The 15,062-nt window shown below is 36.8% G+C and overlaps 1 protein-coding gene across 3 annotated transcripts in view; it reads left to right on the top strand.

Annotated features, from left to right (window-relative positions):
- ATR (ATR serine/threonine kinase) overlaps positions 1 to 15,062 on the top strand; it is a 39,539-nt gene that overhangs the window by 4,495 nt on the left and 19,982 nt on the right. The window contains exons 5-23 of one of the 3 annotated variants that reach the window (XM_048314728.1): positions 86 to 267; positions 1,491 to 1,685; positions 1,905 to 2,131; positions 2,946 to 3,098; positions 3,242 to 3,440; positions 4,039 to 4,298; positions 4,705 to 4,895; positions 4,998 to 5,098; positions 5,411 to 5,582; positions 6,255 to 6,422; positions 7,225 to 7,419; positions 7,761 to 7,946; positions 8,390 to 8,482; positions 9,896 to 10,026; positions 10,218 to 10,361; positions 11,235 to 11,328; positions 12,103 to 12,228; positions 13,692 to 13,898; positions 14,105 to 14,218. In XM_048314728.1, coding sequence (XP_048170685.1) covers positions 86 to 267; positions 1,491 to 1,685; positions 1,905 to 2,131; positions 2,946 to 3,098; positions 3,242 to 3,440; positions 4,039 to 4,298; positions 4,705 to 4,895; positions 4,998 to 5,098; positions 5,411 to 5,582; positions 6,255 to 6,422; positions 7,225 to 7,419; positions 7,761 to 7,946; positions 8,390 to 8,482; positions 9,896 to 10,026; positions 10,218 to 10,361; positions 11,235 to 11,328; positions 12,103 to 12,228; positions 13,692 to 13,898; positions 14,105 to 14,218 — 3,138 coding nt within the window. The remainder of the gene's footprint in view (positions 1 to 85; positions 268 to 1,490; positions 1,686 to 1,904; positions 2,132 to 2,945; positions 3,099 to 3,241; positions 3,441 to 4,038; positions 4,299 to 4,704; positions 4,896 to 4,997; positions 5,099 to 5,410; positions 5,583 to 6,254; positions 6,423 to 7,224; positions 7,420 to 7,760; positions 7,947 to 8,389; positions 8,483 to 9,895; positions 10,027 to 10,217; positions 10,362 to 11,234; positions 11,329 to 12,102; positions 12,229 to 13,691; positions 13,899 to 14,104; positions 14,219 to 15,062) is intronic. The other 2 variants (XM_048314729.1, XM_048314730.1) reach the window with 2 other exon arrangements.

The following is a 15,062-nucleotide window of genomic DNA, read 5'->3' as shown; positions in this document are numbered from 1 at the left end:
ATATTTTAAATCAGAGGCAATAATATCACATCTTATAGTGAGGCAGAGCATACATCATGGTACCTCTGTTGTTTGTCCATCCCAGTATCTGGTGAGTCCACTTTATACAGCATTAAAAGCACAAACAGAAGAAATCTTTCAGGAGCTCCATCAGAACCAGCTGGAGAGCTCTGATACTGATGGGTGGAGCAGCAGCAGTGATGAAGTTCCAGAGAAAAGACGACGACTGAGCCTATCCACAAAGCATCCAAAGAAATCACCTCTAATGTATGACACTTACTCAGTAACTACTTTTATAGTAATTTGGCTATTGAATAATACATGACGACTTCTTGAGGCAATTTCTTCATAACAGCCAGGTAGAAAGATCTTCTGGGGAAAAAAACCTAAAGGATATTTTGAGGGATCAAAATCTACTGGTGATTTTTAAGCCAAACTTTATTAAAGAGATTCTGTTTCTAATGTGTTCAGTGAAAATTATTTTCATTTTTTCACACTGAAAACAAAAGCTGAGAGCATCCATAGTGTGACAGAATTGTATGTGGCTGTGCTGTTACACTGGATGTACTTAAAGCAGGTCTAGCTAAGTCAAGTTGTGCTCAGATGAACAAAACCAGTTCTCTCAGCCTCTGCTTGTGCAGTGCTCCCTGATTATCTTGTACTTGTGCCAGCAGTTGATCTCTTTCTTGTCTTTGGGCACTCAAAATTGGCTCAGGCATGCTGCACTCCAGGTGTGGGCTTGTGATCAGCCTTTATGCTTGAGAACAGCCCGGTATGGAGTTCACCTTCTTTGAAACAAGGTCATGCTGCTCTAATATTGCACTTTTACACAAGCCTGCCAGGTCATTTTCTCCAAAGCTGCCTGTTAGTTAGTCAGCTCTCAGTCTATTCTGTTACATCAGGGTTTTTTTGCCAGTTGCAGGACTTGTCATACAGACCTTCATGAAGTTCTTGTCAGCCTAGTTTTCTAGACAATTGAAGTCTTCTGAAAAAGCAGCTCACTTTTCTCCACAGAGCTGCCTGTCTCATTGTAGAAAGGAATTGAGTGTGTGATTCACCTGTGGTAAATACATGTTGGCTGTTTCCAGTCACCTTCTTGTCCCTCATGCAGGTAGAAATGAGTTCAAGGAAGACTTTTTCCATAATCTTGCCAGGGACTGAGGTTAGACTGACAGGCCTATAGTTCCTTGGATCCTCGTTTTTTGCCTTTGTCAAAGATGGGTGTAATGTTTGCCTTTTTATGGTTACCAAGACCTTCCAAGGATTGTAGAGTTATATGTTTATAGCCTTTCAGATCAGTCTGATATGAATCATGCTTAAATTCAGAGTTAGAATCTTTTCCTTCCAAAGAACACATTTAAGCTAAAGCTTCATTTGGTATTTTCCTAATCCTATATTAAATATGGATTACCTCTGGTTTTGCTATGATGATTTTATCTTTTCTGAAAGAAAGTATGTGTTGGAAAATAATTAATATGGTCAAATTACAGACTTAGCCCTGTAAACATGAAACTGAAGAGTGCTCTATGGAATGCCATCACTAAGAAAGCTGCATCCTTAACATCTCTCCTTGAGGAAGAAGTTCTGCCAGTGGATGTTCTTCAGACTGTTGAAGGGATCGCTGTAATTCTGCGATTGGCTGCTCTGTGCATAGTTCATTGTTCTCCCCCAACAAATTCCACCAGGTAAGGGTACCAAGGGGAAACTGTGAGACCAAGAGTTTCTTGTAACTCATTATGATTCGTGTAGGTTACTTTAATGCTTGTCTGTGTAGCAGGATAAGTATTGGATAAGTCCTATATGTTTTGAAGAAGTACATTTTCATAGTAACTTGGCTTACAAGCAGTTAATATTAAATGTTGTTTGTGGCATTTGTTGCATTGATGTGATTTCTGTTTTAACAGTAAAGAGCATGGAGTGTCTCAACTGTGTAACTCTGATACATGTAAGAATACTCCAAGCTCTTCAGATTCAATGGTGAATATACAGTTCAAGTGGATTTCCTCTGATTTTACCACAAGAGTAGTGAAAGTCTGCAGAAACCTGTTAGAGGCTGCTACACAGATTGTCAATCTAGAACAAGTGGTTGACAGAATAGTAAAAATTTTTGATGCTTTGCTGTATGCGCAAGGTAAGAAACCCTTTAAACTAAGATGTCTTGTATTTTGTAAATTAGGAATTCATCTGACTGTTTTAAGTCTGTTTTGGTGGAGGTACTTGAAATTATGAATCTCGTGCTAGTATTCCAACTCTTTTCAAAAAAGGTTAAATTTAAAAAATAGCATTATTTTTTGTTTAGAGACCTTCATTTGCCTTCCTTTTTGAACATTATTTACTTCTTTTTATCTGTACTTCTACTGATTTTTATCTGATCAAGAGAATACATGGGGATAGTGAAAATAAATAAAAAAGGAACAAACTTCCAGCAGCTTTCTTTTAAAGACACACAGAGGCAGCATCCCTTACTATCTTTGTTCCTCTCAATGATTTCAAAGCTTGTGACCAGCTTTAGCAAGCATGGCATGCATGGTACCAAAAACATTGAGTACTTCCATGCTTTTTTAAAAGTAACTAGTAGGATGGAATACAGACTCAGTTACCAAGATTAAAATATTACTATGAGTTCAGCTTACCAGACACCCCAAAGTCCACCTGAGAGTCTTCGCATAAATCCAGAAATACCAAAGTTATATTCATTCTGCTGCTCATGTGTTGCGTTCTGTCATCTGTTTAATGAGATTTTTAGGTTATTCTGATTTAGCACTGCATGATTTATTTTTACATGTCTGAAAAATAGGATATCAACATGTGGGAATAGTGATGCTAATATTTGTTGATAGAAAATGTAACATTTCGTAGCAAATTAGGAACATAAAATGTTTTATAAACCTTACAGAGCTGAAAAAGTATATTTTTGTTGTTGTTTTGCTGGCTTTTTCCCCTAGTGAAAATTCCACTGAGTGATCAGATTCTTGATGACTTATGTGGATTGCTGTCTCTGCCCTGGATTTACAGCCATCTGGATGATTCTTCTTTTAAGCCATCTATTTTGGGGTTTGGTCCTCTAGTTTTGAGTCAAAAAACTGCACAGAGTTTCTGTAAGTATGTTAAAGTTTATGAAGCCTAGTTCCACTTTGGAATGATTGTTCTGAAGTAAAATTATTTTATTAGCCTTCTTATGATGATTGATGGTATTAAAAGTTTAAATCAAGTAATTATTTACTTTGTTTTTTCTCTTTAGCACCCCGAACTCAGTCACACTGTGTGTTCCTTCTATCTCTCTTCCCAAGAAACATTCATCTGGATTGGAGAAAAGCAATTTATCACTGGGCACTACAAAGTCCCCATGAAGTAATTCGGGCTACTTGTGTTAAAGGATTCTCTCTCCTGCTTCATCCACCAAGTGTGCAGACCTGCAGCGTGATTCCCAAAGCTCTTTTGTATGTATTAATGCAGCTTTTCTGCCTTTGTGCAAGAAGAAAAATGGGCAAATAATAAATGTAGTATAAGCACAAAAATAAATGTTCCTCCAAAATTTGCTAGATCTTAATTTCAGAAATCATCAGATATCAACAGGATAGGTGCATATCATGATGTCTGTATGACAGAATAGTGTTCACTTACGATGTCAGTATACAAGTTCCTTTGCTAGCTGAAGACCCCCAAATTAAGGGTCTTTAAATTAGGGGGGGAAAGGAGATACCTTTGTCAGTGAAATTCATGTCGTATTTGTCCATATGTCTCTTGAAATCTTTGCAGTTTCTCTGCTTTTTGTATATGTGTCTTGGTGTCTTCTGTCCTTTTGTGTTAGTATTCACTTTCTTCTTTACAGCATGCTAGCCTCACCATGCCCAGTGCTACTTCAAACATTTAACAGAACTTGAGAGTGATCTGAAAAGGACAAAGATGATTTAGTGAGACATCCTTAAGCTGTCCTGATAGTACTGTCAGTATAGTTAGAGAACTCAGACAGTGTAGAAAAACAATTTTCTAGGTAAATGATCTATTAAAGTGATTTCATTTTTGTTTCCATTTCAGAAATCAAATCAGAGATGAGTCTGACCTAGTCAAGGAGGCTTGTGCTGCTATAGTTGGGAAGTTATCTTGTTGTCTTTCTGGTCCATTCCATGTACGATCTTCCTTAGCAGACTCTGCTATTAAGGATGTTACTCATGATATTTTGTGTAGCAGCCTTACTGTGACTTCTGCTCATGGAAAAACCTCTTCTGTGCAAGCCTGTGTTTTCAAGCCATTTCTCCTTCTCCTTGAAAGCAAAGCACCCAGTTCAGTAAAGCTAGGTATGTGGCTTTATCTTTAGTAACATTTTATGCTTCCATCTGAGGTACTAAGTCACTATTCCTGTACCTTTCTCCATTCCTTTTATTCTGTATTGGGTTTTAATAGTTCTATTGGTGCTCGAAGTTTTGTATTTCAGTTGATATCACTGCTGATATTTAATGTTGTTAGTGATATTCTTTTTAAACTACCCTGGCTTAAATTTGATTTATAGCTATATCTAAAACTATAATACTTGATAAAATCTGAATTTTAAATAGCTTCTCTGATTTCACAATATTTATTCTTTTGGTGAAAAAATATAGTGTGCTTTATTGCTTGTTTGCGTCAGTGTTTTGTGCACTTAGGTAGATTTCGAAAAATAATTAAAAATATGTTTTCTTTTCCTCTTCCAACCATGCCACCCAGCATTTATAGAAAATATACCTCATCTTTGCAAACACCTGGATTTTAATACTGATGAGTCCAGTGTGAAGACTCTCGTTGGGTCTTTATTAAATCTAATGGAAGATCCAGACAAAGATGTACGAGTGGCTTTCAGTGACTGCATAAAGAACATAATAGAATCCTTAGACTCTGAAGAAGGATTCATAAAAGAGGTGAATTCACGTTTATTTTTGAGTTTTATTCCTAACTTACTATGGTTTTTGTTTTACTAGTGTCAAACACTAAAAATATTTTTTTGTTTTCCTGTGTACCAGCTGTTTGTTTCAAGGATGAAAGAAGCCTACACAAATGCCAAAATATCAAGAAATAATGAGCTTAAAGATACCTTGATTCTCACAACAGGAGATATTGGAAGGTATTTTTGAGAGTATCTTGAAAATTGCCGAGTCAGTTTGTGATACAAAGTAACCTTTACTTCAAGTGTAAGATTAAATTACTTTTTTTGAAGTCAGCTTTTGCCCCAAGTCCATTGCAACTGTACAGAGCTGTTGATTCCTATGGAACATTCCTCATTTTCTTCTGCCCTGTCATAGGATGTACAGATAAACCATGCAAATACAACCATGACTCATTTTGCACGATGGCAATAGCATGCTCTTTAATTATTTCATTAATGCAACAATTCAGTTTTCCTTTTTAATTCTTTTTCTTCTGCTTATTTTGTAAGGGCATCCAAAGGAGATTTGGTACCATTTGCCCTCTTGCATTTGTTGCACTGTTTGTTGTCCAAGTCAGCTTCAGTGGCCGGAGCAGCTTACACAGAAATCCGGGCCCTGGCAGCAGCCAAGGCCATAAAACTGCAGGCTTTCTTCAGTCAGTACAAGAAGCCTATCTGTCAGGTAAAAAGAGTTGCTGGTTTAGAAAGTGCATGTATTTGGGTTCTTTGTGTGTATATTGAAAATGGAATTAAAGGTCAAAATTGCAGTATTGCTCAAGGTGAAATAGGATGAGAAAGAAATTATTTTAAGAAAAAAAATGCTACAAACATTCAGGAAGGAATGAGAAATCTTTGACTTTGTCATGATCTCCCCTCAATAGTGTTGCTTCTCTATTTTATTCCCTAGATGCTAGAATTTCTACCCTAGATGCTTCATTCAGAAATAGAAGATCTCTCATTATGTAGTACAATTGCTGCAAGACACTATGTTTTAAGATTGGAATTGAAGTCAGCATTTCACAGGCATAATTATGCTGTGATTGATTGAGGGGTTTTGTTATGGCCACTACCTAAAGACAAAAAGTTCTGTTTAAAAGAAAATTGTCAAAAGCAGACTTTCCTAATTCTGAATATATTTTTAGTAATGAAATATTTGAATCCAGGGTGGCAAAACTGAATGTAATTATTAAGTGGATGATAAGCCAGTTCTGTTGCAAAGTAATAATCATAGATCCATGTGCAATAAATAAGAGATAAAAACAGATGCATAGAAAGACCAGTGAAACTCTTGTGTTTAATTTTAGGGAGTGAACAAGGGCAAAATAATACTAAATACCTATTTCTCCATGCTTAGTTTCTAGTGGAATCCCTGCACTCCAGCCAGATGGTGGTGTTGAGTGCTCCATGCCAAGGCAATGAGCTGCAGAAAGAAACAGCTGCTCACCAGAGAGAAATGGCTCTGGACATGTTATCTGAGATTGCCAGTGTATTTGATTTTCCAGATCTAAATCGCTTTCTCTCAGTAAGTTGGTCAGTCCTTTTGCTATTCTGTGTTTGTGCTTGTGAATTTCAGTTTTAATCCACACTTTCTCTTGGGAATGCTACAACTGAGAGCTGAAATGCAGAGGAGCAGTTTTATCAAGAAGTTAGAGGGATGGCTACAGTGCCAATTCAAGTATGACAGATAAGGAGCTAAAGTTTAGAATACTCATTAAGTATGTCTGTATTAATGATTTAGTGCACTTGGAGGCATCCTTTGTAAGGCGTGATTTTTGCATGGTGTCAGCTTTCTTATTTCAAAAGAAGAAAGCTGCCATTCTGTGGATACAGCTCTGGTTAGATATCTGGTTAGATAACTCTTTCACTGGAAGCCTAAGTAGCTTGAGAATCGTACTTGTGTTTTGTTTGTTGGTAGATGGGAGATGCACAAATGTTAAGTCAGCAGTGCTTTAGCTGAGTCATAGGCTGGGCGAGTGGTGTTGTGTGTGGGAATGTTGGCTTTTTGGTTTGTTTTGGGGTGTTTTTAAGATTTCCTTTTGTGGAGAATCTGGATGGACACAAAAAATGATAGCTCATTTTTTGTTAATGTTTCTTAGTATTGTTTCTTAGATGAAGCAGCTCCTAAAGTAATTAGTTTTATCTTTATTTTTACTAGGTATTTTCATCTTATTAAAGTTTTTCTTTATTCATACCTGTGGTCATACTTATGACCAGACACATGTGTTGTGGTACTGGCACAAGCAGAACTAAGCCTAACCCTGGGGTTTTGGAGGGTTTGTTGGTTTGTTTGTCTTTTCCATTAAGTGTTGTTCTTAATTTACCAGCGGACCCTGCAAGTTTTGCTTCCTGACCTTGCAGCCAAGGCCAGTCCTGCAGCCTCCACACTTATCAGAACCATAGCAAAGCAATTGAATGTGAACCGAAGAGAGATTTTAATCAATAACTTCAAATATATCTTCTCTCATTTGGTCTGTTCCTGCACTAAGGATGAGCTTGAGCGGGCACTTCATTACCTCAAGGTAAATTGGTATTTGCTCTATTACACCTGCAAATTAGGAGCAACAGTTGATGCATAATGAGCTTTCTGCTTTAAGTTAAGATATTGCAAAGCATAGGCTGGGAAATTGTATATGCAGAAGTTTTGTTCTTGTTATTTATAATCAGTTCTGTTGGCTCTGAGGAATGTTCCTAAGATATTTTATGAACTTAGCAAATTCTAAAAACTTTGTTTGTCTGACACTGAGCTGATCAGAAGCTTTTTCTTTGATTCCTATAACAAATCAACCGGAGCCCAGTGCCTCCTGTCTCTCAGTGCTCTAATTACATTGTGATTAAATAAAGACTTTGTGTTTGACTGTAGAATGAGACCGAGATAGAGCTGGGCAGCTTGCTGAGACAGGACTACCAGGGTCTGCATAATGAATTATTGCTGCGGATTGGAGAGCACTATCAGCAAGTCTTCAATGGTTTGTCCATATTGGCTTCATTTGCCTCTCATGATGATCCCTATCAGGGACCTAGGGAAATAACCTCACCAGAACAAATGGTAAGGACATCAAAATATTCATATTCAGTTTTTTCAATAATTTCTTTTTGGCCATTGTGAGAGTGAAGGCAATTTGCAATTCTCTGAACATCACTTATTTCAGGCAAAAAGTGGAAGAAAGGCTGGCATTTCCTATTAAGTGTTCCTGTAATAGGGAGATCCATACCAAATACGCATGAAACCAAATCAAAACAAAAAGTGCCCAAACAAAGCAACAGCGCACACACAAATCCTAAGATCCTACAAAACAGTGTAACCACAGCCTAACAGAGATGTCTGTCATTAACACTGATGTTTCTTAAGTAGCAGTGTATGTATTTGGGATTCTTCTCTTATTTATTTCAGAATTAGCATTTCATACCTGCTTTTTAATTTCTTAGGCTTTGGAATGTGTTAATTGTAAGATCGTTTGGGTTTTTAGCTTTTGTTTTTCCTCTCCACAGGCTGATTATCTGCAACCTAAATTGCTTGGTATCTTGGCTTTTTTTAACATGCAGTTACTGAGTTCCAGTGTTGGCATTGAGGATAAAAAAATGGTGTGTAAACTTAATTCTGAATATTAAAAGAAAAATAAGCAAGGACTGTTTTAATATGCCAGACTTACTTGTGTGATCATGCAACTGTCATGGAAGTCTCAAAGATACTAAGGTTCCAAAATGGTTCTTTAAAACTGATGGTCTCACTGTGGGTAGGACTTCTGTGTAAGCTCAAAAGTTTTTGATATGTTTCTTTAATGGTCAGGTAGTGTATTACATATTTCAGTCAAACGTGGTGTATGCAACAAGTCAGTCAACCAGGAATTATAGGGGAGAAATCCAAGTGTATGATTTTTAATGTGTGAAACAAACAACAGTGGGAGAATGAGGGAATATGGGAGAAAACTGGAATTACTGCATGGGGTTATATAAGGACACCAAAGGGTAAAGGTAAAGAAAAAAAGATGGAAATCCAAGAGAAACTGGATTTCATTAGTTTTGGTTCTCACAGAACAGCTCATTTCAGCTTTGCAGTAGAGAGCATTTAGAGAAATTAGAGCTCACAGCTTGAGACAAACTGAAAATTCTGCTGAGGCAGTGCTTCTAACCACAAGACTGGCCTTTCAGCCACCTCACAGAGAGAGTGTAGATGATTTCTGCAGGAAGTTTTCAGTGCTAGAATGTATATAACCTTTACATTGATAGACTGCATTTTCTCTGGTGTTTTTTTGCTTTTCGTGTTAAAATGTTCTCATTTTCGTAGCCTCATTTCTTCATGCTTTCTGAATTTCTTAATTTGTATAGCATTTCTTTTGCTTCACCTGCTATTGTTTCTATCTTTTCTTCTGGTTTTTTATTCTCGGTGAGTTTCCCCTTGCATGACCTTTTCTCAAGCTCAGGTTTATTCCTGTGTAACAGATCTCTCATGCTGGACATTTTACTACCTTGTTTGGTGTAGTGTTACTGTGACTGAAATATCTCCTGCATCTTAGTATTTCTCTTCTGTCTTTCATTGACAGCTGAGCTATTACGTGTTCCCTGATGCTTGCCAGTCACTTCTGTGAGCAGTTGTATGTCAACTCCGTTGGGGTTTTCTTGGTTTGGTTTTTCTTTTAAATGCAAGTTTTTTTATTTCCTCTATATTTCCTAAGCCTTCTCTTTTCAGCTTGGGATATATAGTTTATCATGTCTTATAACAATCATCTATAATCATTAACTCCTTTGGTGTCCACAGTTCTTCCCTCATCTGTCAACAGCCTAAGTAATGTGGGGTTTTGTTACAATCTTGCCATTAGAGATTCCCTTTCACTCTCTGTTTTCTAAACCCAGATTATTTATTAAAACATCAAACTGATTTTGATGTCTTAGAGTATGATTTCTTAAGCAAGGGTAGCCTGATTTTAATAGAAAATGTGACCTATACATGTTCTCCTGAGTATCTAATACACTAAAATGACTTTCATCTATGTCTAGGCTTTAAATAGCCTGAGGTCTTTAATGACGCTCATGGGTCCCAAACACGTCAGTTCGGTCAGAGTGAAGATGATGACCACGCTGAGAACAGCTCTGAGATACAAGGATGACTTCCCAGAACTGTGTTGCAGGTGAACTGATGGTGTACCCAAACAGTGGCATCCCTGCTATTTCTGTCCTTTAATATATTTTGCTTTGTTCCGGACAGTAATCTAAACCACAGTGCTGAAATAGCTTAAAATGCTTCTCACGACTCACCTGAAATGTTTTCTGCAGAGAAGAATCATTGATTACTCTTGTTTTGTTGTCTTTTCTTGTTTAGAGCCTGGAATTGTTTTGTTCGAAGTCTGGACCATTCCTATCTTGGCTCCTTGCTCAGCCATGTGATAGTAGTGTTATTGCCCCTCATACATATCCAACCCAAGGAAACCACAGCAATATTCCACTTCCTCATAGTGGAGAACAGGTACTGTACAAAATAATTTCAGTTATATGGATTAAATCCTGCAACAGGAATTGGGATAACCCTAAATTCAAGTCATCCAGCAATGAGATGAGAAAACTTGTTTTTCTGCTAAATCGTTGTTATTGTATAAAATTCCCCCTTCTCTAAATTGTGTTGAGATCTTGAAATGTGACAAGTGATAGCCCCATCTGAAAAGGTGTTTTTATATTGTCCTTATAAAAAGATATTATGCTGTGGCCAAGTTGAAACCCATTCAGACACTTAACCCTGCCAGGTTTTCTTGAGTGGTTTTTTTTCTTGCTGGTCTGGAAAATGACTTCCCTCTACAGAATAATGATGATTGTTAACAGTTGCTCTAAGATAGAGAGAAGTGTACACAATTGGAAATGGGAGGAAATGAGTTCTTTGTTTTCTTTAATAATTAGAGGTATAATTATGAAGTACACAGATTATTATGTTGTGTAAGATTTCACGCATTCCCTTCAAATGGTCACACCAACTGAAAACAAAATCAAAGTTTAATACAAAATACTTTTAATTCTCATGACTTAACCTTTTTGAGGATAAGGTTGAGCCATAATTCTTTTTCATCTTATATTTTGTGGCTTGAAAGTATGTTTGGGGTTTTTTTAGGAATGTTGATACTTAATGTCTTGATTACTTCTGTTGCATTTTCATTTTTCTTGCATTATATCATAACAACAGTTTTCAAAATAAAAGGTAGCGGTAGGAATAATAAGACTCTTGTAGAAGGCCATAGTAGCAGTATTGAAAGAGATTTCTTCATTGCTTTCTTTTGATGTGTTTTTAAGGTTTTTCTGATTCAACTAATGTTTGCCATATTCTTTGCAATATTTTTTTGATAACTATTAGGGATGCAGTACGAGACTTTCTACATGAAATATATTTTCTGCCTGACCTTCCTGAACTAAAAGAAGTTCAGGTTGTCCTTCAGGAATATAGAAAGGTACAGCTTCTTTTATTTATTTGGTTGGCTTTAATGCATCAAATGAATTTGATGCATTCCTCCACGGAATTCCACGTGAATTCCTCCACGGCTGAGGAAAACATATAAAGTTTATTGTTAAGTGGAAATAGTATTTATCTGCCTCCACCACAAAACAGGTTTGCAGGAGTAGTTTAAGCAGGTTCTGATTCTTGTTTAGGAATGAAATATACTCATGTTCAACATTCTTGTTTCTGTAGCATCTCCTGAACGCTGGCTTTTCGTCTCTTTTGTGACAGATTATAAGATGAGAAGTCATCAGTTTTAGCTATGGCAATAATTATGTTACAAGAGAAGCTGCTTTCCATTTGATCCCTTTTCCATGTTCACTTTACAGGGAGCAAAGTTTTTCTCTTCTTAAGAGTACCCTATGGTCTATTTCATTTGTTCACCCTCAGAATGATTAGGTAACAGATGGGAAGTAAAAATTATTTTGTAGGAATGAGGCAACAAAAGTAGAAATTAATTTGGTTTTAGATAGACTTAAAACAAAGCATTTTCTTCTGATTTTATAATTTTTATTTATGCCATCATTATGTTTACCTAAAAGTGAAATATAGCACCTTTTTGAGGAAAACATTTTAAAAAATAGGTCAGAAGACAATGGTATGTGGATATAGGTGAGAATGTAGGCAAAAAGATAGTTGTTTCCATGTGTTCTTACCTGTGTTCTTTGACATGCTGTTCAGTCATATTCCTGTTATATTTAACTTGAACTTCTTATGTCATGTTCAGGAATCCTCCAAAAGCACAGACTTGCAGACAGCCCTGCAGCTGTCTATGAGAGCTATTCAGCATGAGAATGTGGATGTTCGTATTCATGCACTTACCAGCTTGAAAGAAACATTGTATAGAAACCAGGTATAGAAAACCACCTTCAGTAGAACTAAAAATAAATTGAATTAGCATCTGGACCAAAAGTCTAAAACTCCTTATTGTTGCAGGGCATTCACTTGAACTGGGTTATTCTCCTCAGTTTATTAAGCTGTTTCTTCATAAAATGGGGAAAATGGATTCTTTTTCATGACACCTCATGTAGGTGGACTTTCAAATCCATCAAATCTTTGTGATGCTGATTCAGCAAGGCTAGTGTACTTTTTTTTTTTCCAACTCTGAGGAAAGATGTATCTAAGAACTCCATTTTAACAATCTGTTTTGTGGGCTACTTGTCTGTTTAGGACATGTATGGCTTTTACATCAGGAATCTAACTCATAAAAGCAAATGCGTGCATGTGTGTGTAATATCTGAAAGAATTAAGATGTGTTTGACCACCTCACACTTCTTTTTTTTTTCCTCTTCCTTCTTTGTCTTCCACCGTCAAAAATTTGAATCCATTGATCATATTCAAATAAATTTTATAGCCATGTACATGCTGAAGACGCTGCTTTACCATTTGTGTTGTTGTTAGCCCAGAGGGTGTATGTGACCCATTAGAAAAAGTAATAAATCTGTGCCTGTAACCTTAGTAGTTACAAGATTGTGGAGCACTCCTTAGCCAGAAATTTAAAAAAAAATCCTAGCTAAAAGAACAAACGATCATTGTGCATATTCCTGGCCAACCAGTTATTCTTGCAGCTCAGGTCAGCAAAATCCTGCCATGTCTTGCTTAGTTAGAAGTTTAGCAAAATAATTGAGGCAAATCAAACTTAATTAGTTCCACAGCTTGTGGAACTATTTGCTCAATGTTGGCTGTGGTTTCAGTTTTCATTAAGCGTAACAACGACAAACATCTTGCTTTTTTTCTGTATTTGGACTAAATGTGAAACTAAGGAATAAAAGCTGAGCCAAAACAAAAAAGAAAGGACATCCAGTTAAAATGATGGGCATTGATCAAAGGACTTGAAACCCTAGGCTTTGTAGGACTTGAGAGTGAAGAAATGTCCAAGAAATGGCAAATAATAAGAATACAAATTGTCGGGAACAAATGGCAGCAAACCCAGAAGGTATGACAACAGCTGCCTGAGAGAAATTGGGAGGAAGTATTGGAACACAAAAGAAAAGGGATAATTAAGTGAAAAAGAAAATGTAGAAGAGAGGTTCTTGGTAAGACAAAGAAAGAAAATTAAGTTAGTAGAGAGGTGTATGATAATGAAATACAATATTGGCCATGACAGCATTATTAACTGAGGCCCAAATCCCTCATTCATTTGTTTAGTCCTTCCTAGGGGGAGAAGCAGATTAGTGCAATTGGACTATAGTTACAACCTGAAGTCATGGCTAAATGAAATTGGAAGTGAGTCACAGACTGAAAATTTCTGAGCTTGTTTACCATAAACATGGTTGTAGAAAACCTCAACTTTGTTGTTGTTATTCAACTTCCTAGGAAAAATTGATCAAGTATGTCACAGACAGTGAAACTGTGGAACCAGTCATCTCCCAGCTGGTAACAGTGCTTCTCATTGGCTGCCAGGATGCAAATTCCCAAGCTCGACTGCTCTGTGGAGAATGTTTAGGTGAACTGGGAGCCATAGATCCTGGCAGGCTCGATTTTTCGACAAGTGAAACTCAAGGAAAACACTTTACATTTGTGGTAAGAAGCATTGCAGTAGTGTTTTGTTTAGCATTGGGTGTCTTCTAAAAGTCTTTGGGTGGAGGGAACCTCTTATCTCTAGACCCTTTGAAAATCGGTACTTGCTGTCTCACCTAAAACAGTTTAAAGTTAAGCTTCCAAATGATTATTTAAAGATCCAGCTATTACTCTGTTTTAATAAAACTGGCATTCTGTTTGTGGTTGAGGCTGGAGTGGAGGATCCAAGTTTTGCCTATGGATTATTAATGGAACTGACCAGAGCATTCCTTGCTTATGCTGATAATGTTCGTGCTCAGGATTCTGCAGCATATGCAATTCAGGTAAGATGCGTAGTTAGCTCCTACTTTTCTTTCACAGATTATTTTCTGTAACACTGAACTTAAAATTGTGCAATATAAACGTTCATTTTGAAGTACATATTTCAAGTATTTGAAACTTCATCCTGTACAGCTTTAAATGACAAGGTACTCTTAAAATTCTGGGGAGCTGTCAAATATAGGTTTGTTTGCTTTTGTGTCGCAATATTTTAGGAGACATTTGATGTTTTAGAGGTAGCTAGCAGTCCATACATAGGGATTCAAGGAGTAATCCTGAGAGTGACTTAGAATTAGTTCAGGTTGCACAAGCAGAAATGAGAAGCAGTGAGTATTCATTCCTAAGGTAGTTTCTGCTTGCACTTTTAAGAAGCAATTGAGAGGGAGCCTACCCTTATTTTCAAACTCTTAAGTCTTTTGTGCTGGCTTGATTTAGTGGATGGGGGGTTTTGGTGTCTTTTTGTTGTTCTTGCTGTTATTGATGTTTAATAACTTTGTGAAAACTTCAGGACAGGTCTTTAATCTAGGAGAAAATAGGTGGCCCTATGTAATCAGTAGGATAAGAATTTTATTAGCATATGCACAAGGTTGTGCACTTCCTGCACAAGGAGGAATTAGACTAAATTATAGTCCTGGTTTATTGGCAGAGATGAAGACTATGATACAATGTGGTCCAAACACCAACTGGAGAATCTGGGGAATCAGCAGTTGAAATCAAAACTGCCTAGTGTAGTAACAGGGGATTAACAATGTTGGATCACAGTTTTGCAGTTACAATTTCTGAATTAAGCATTCCATAACTGCTCTCTCATTACTTATCGTGGAATCATTCAGGTGCAAAAAGACTTCT

Source organism: Corvus hawaiiensis, chromosome 10, assembly GCF_020740725.1.
Source record: "Corvus hawaiiensis isolate bCorHaw1 chromosome 10, bCorHaw1.pri.cur, whole genome shotgun sequence".
In the NCBI taxonomy this organism is placed as follows: Eukaryota; Metazoa; Chordata; class Aves; order Passeriformes; family Corvidae; genus Corvus; species Corvus hawaiiensis.
This window is presented reverse-complemented; position numbering and strand designations above follow the sequence as displayed.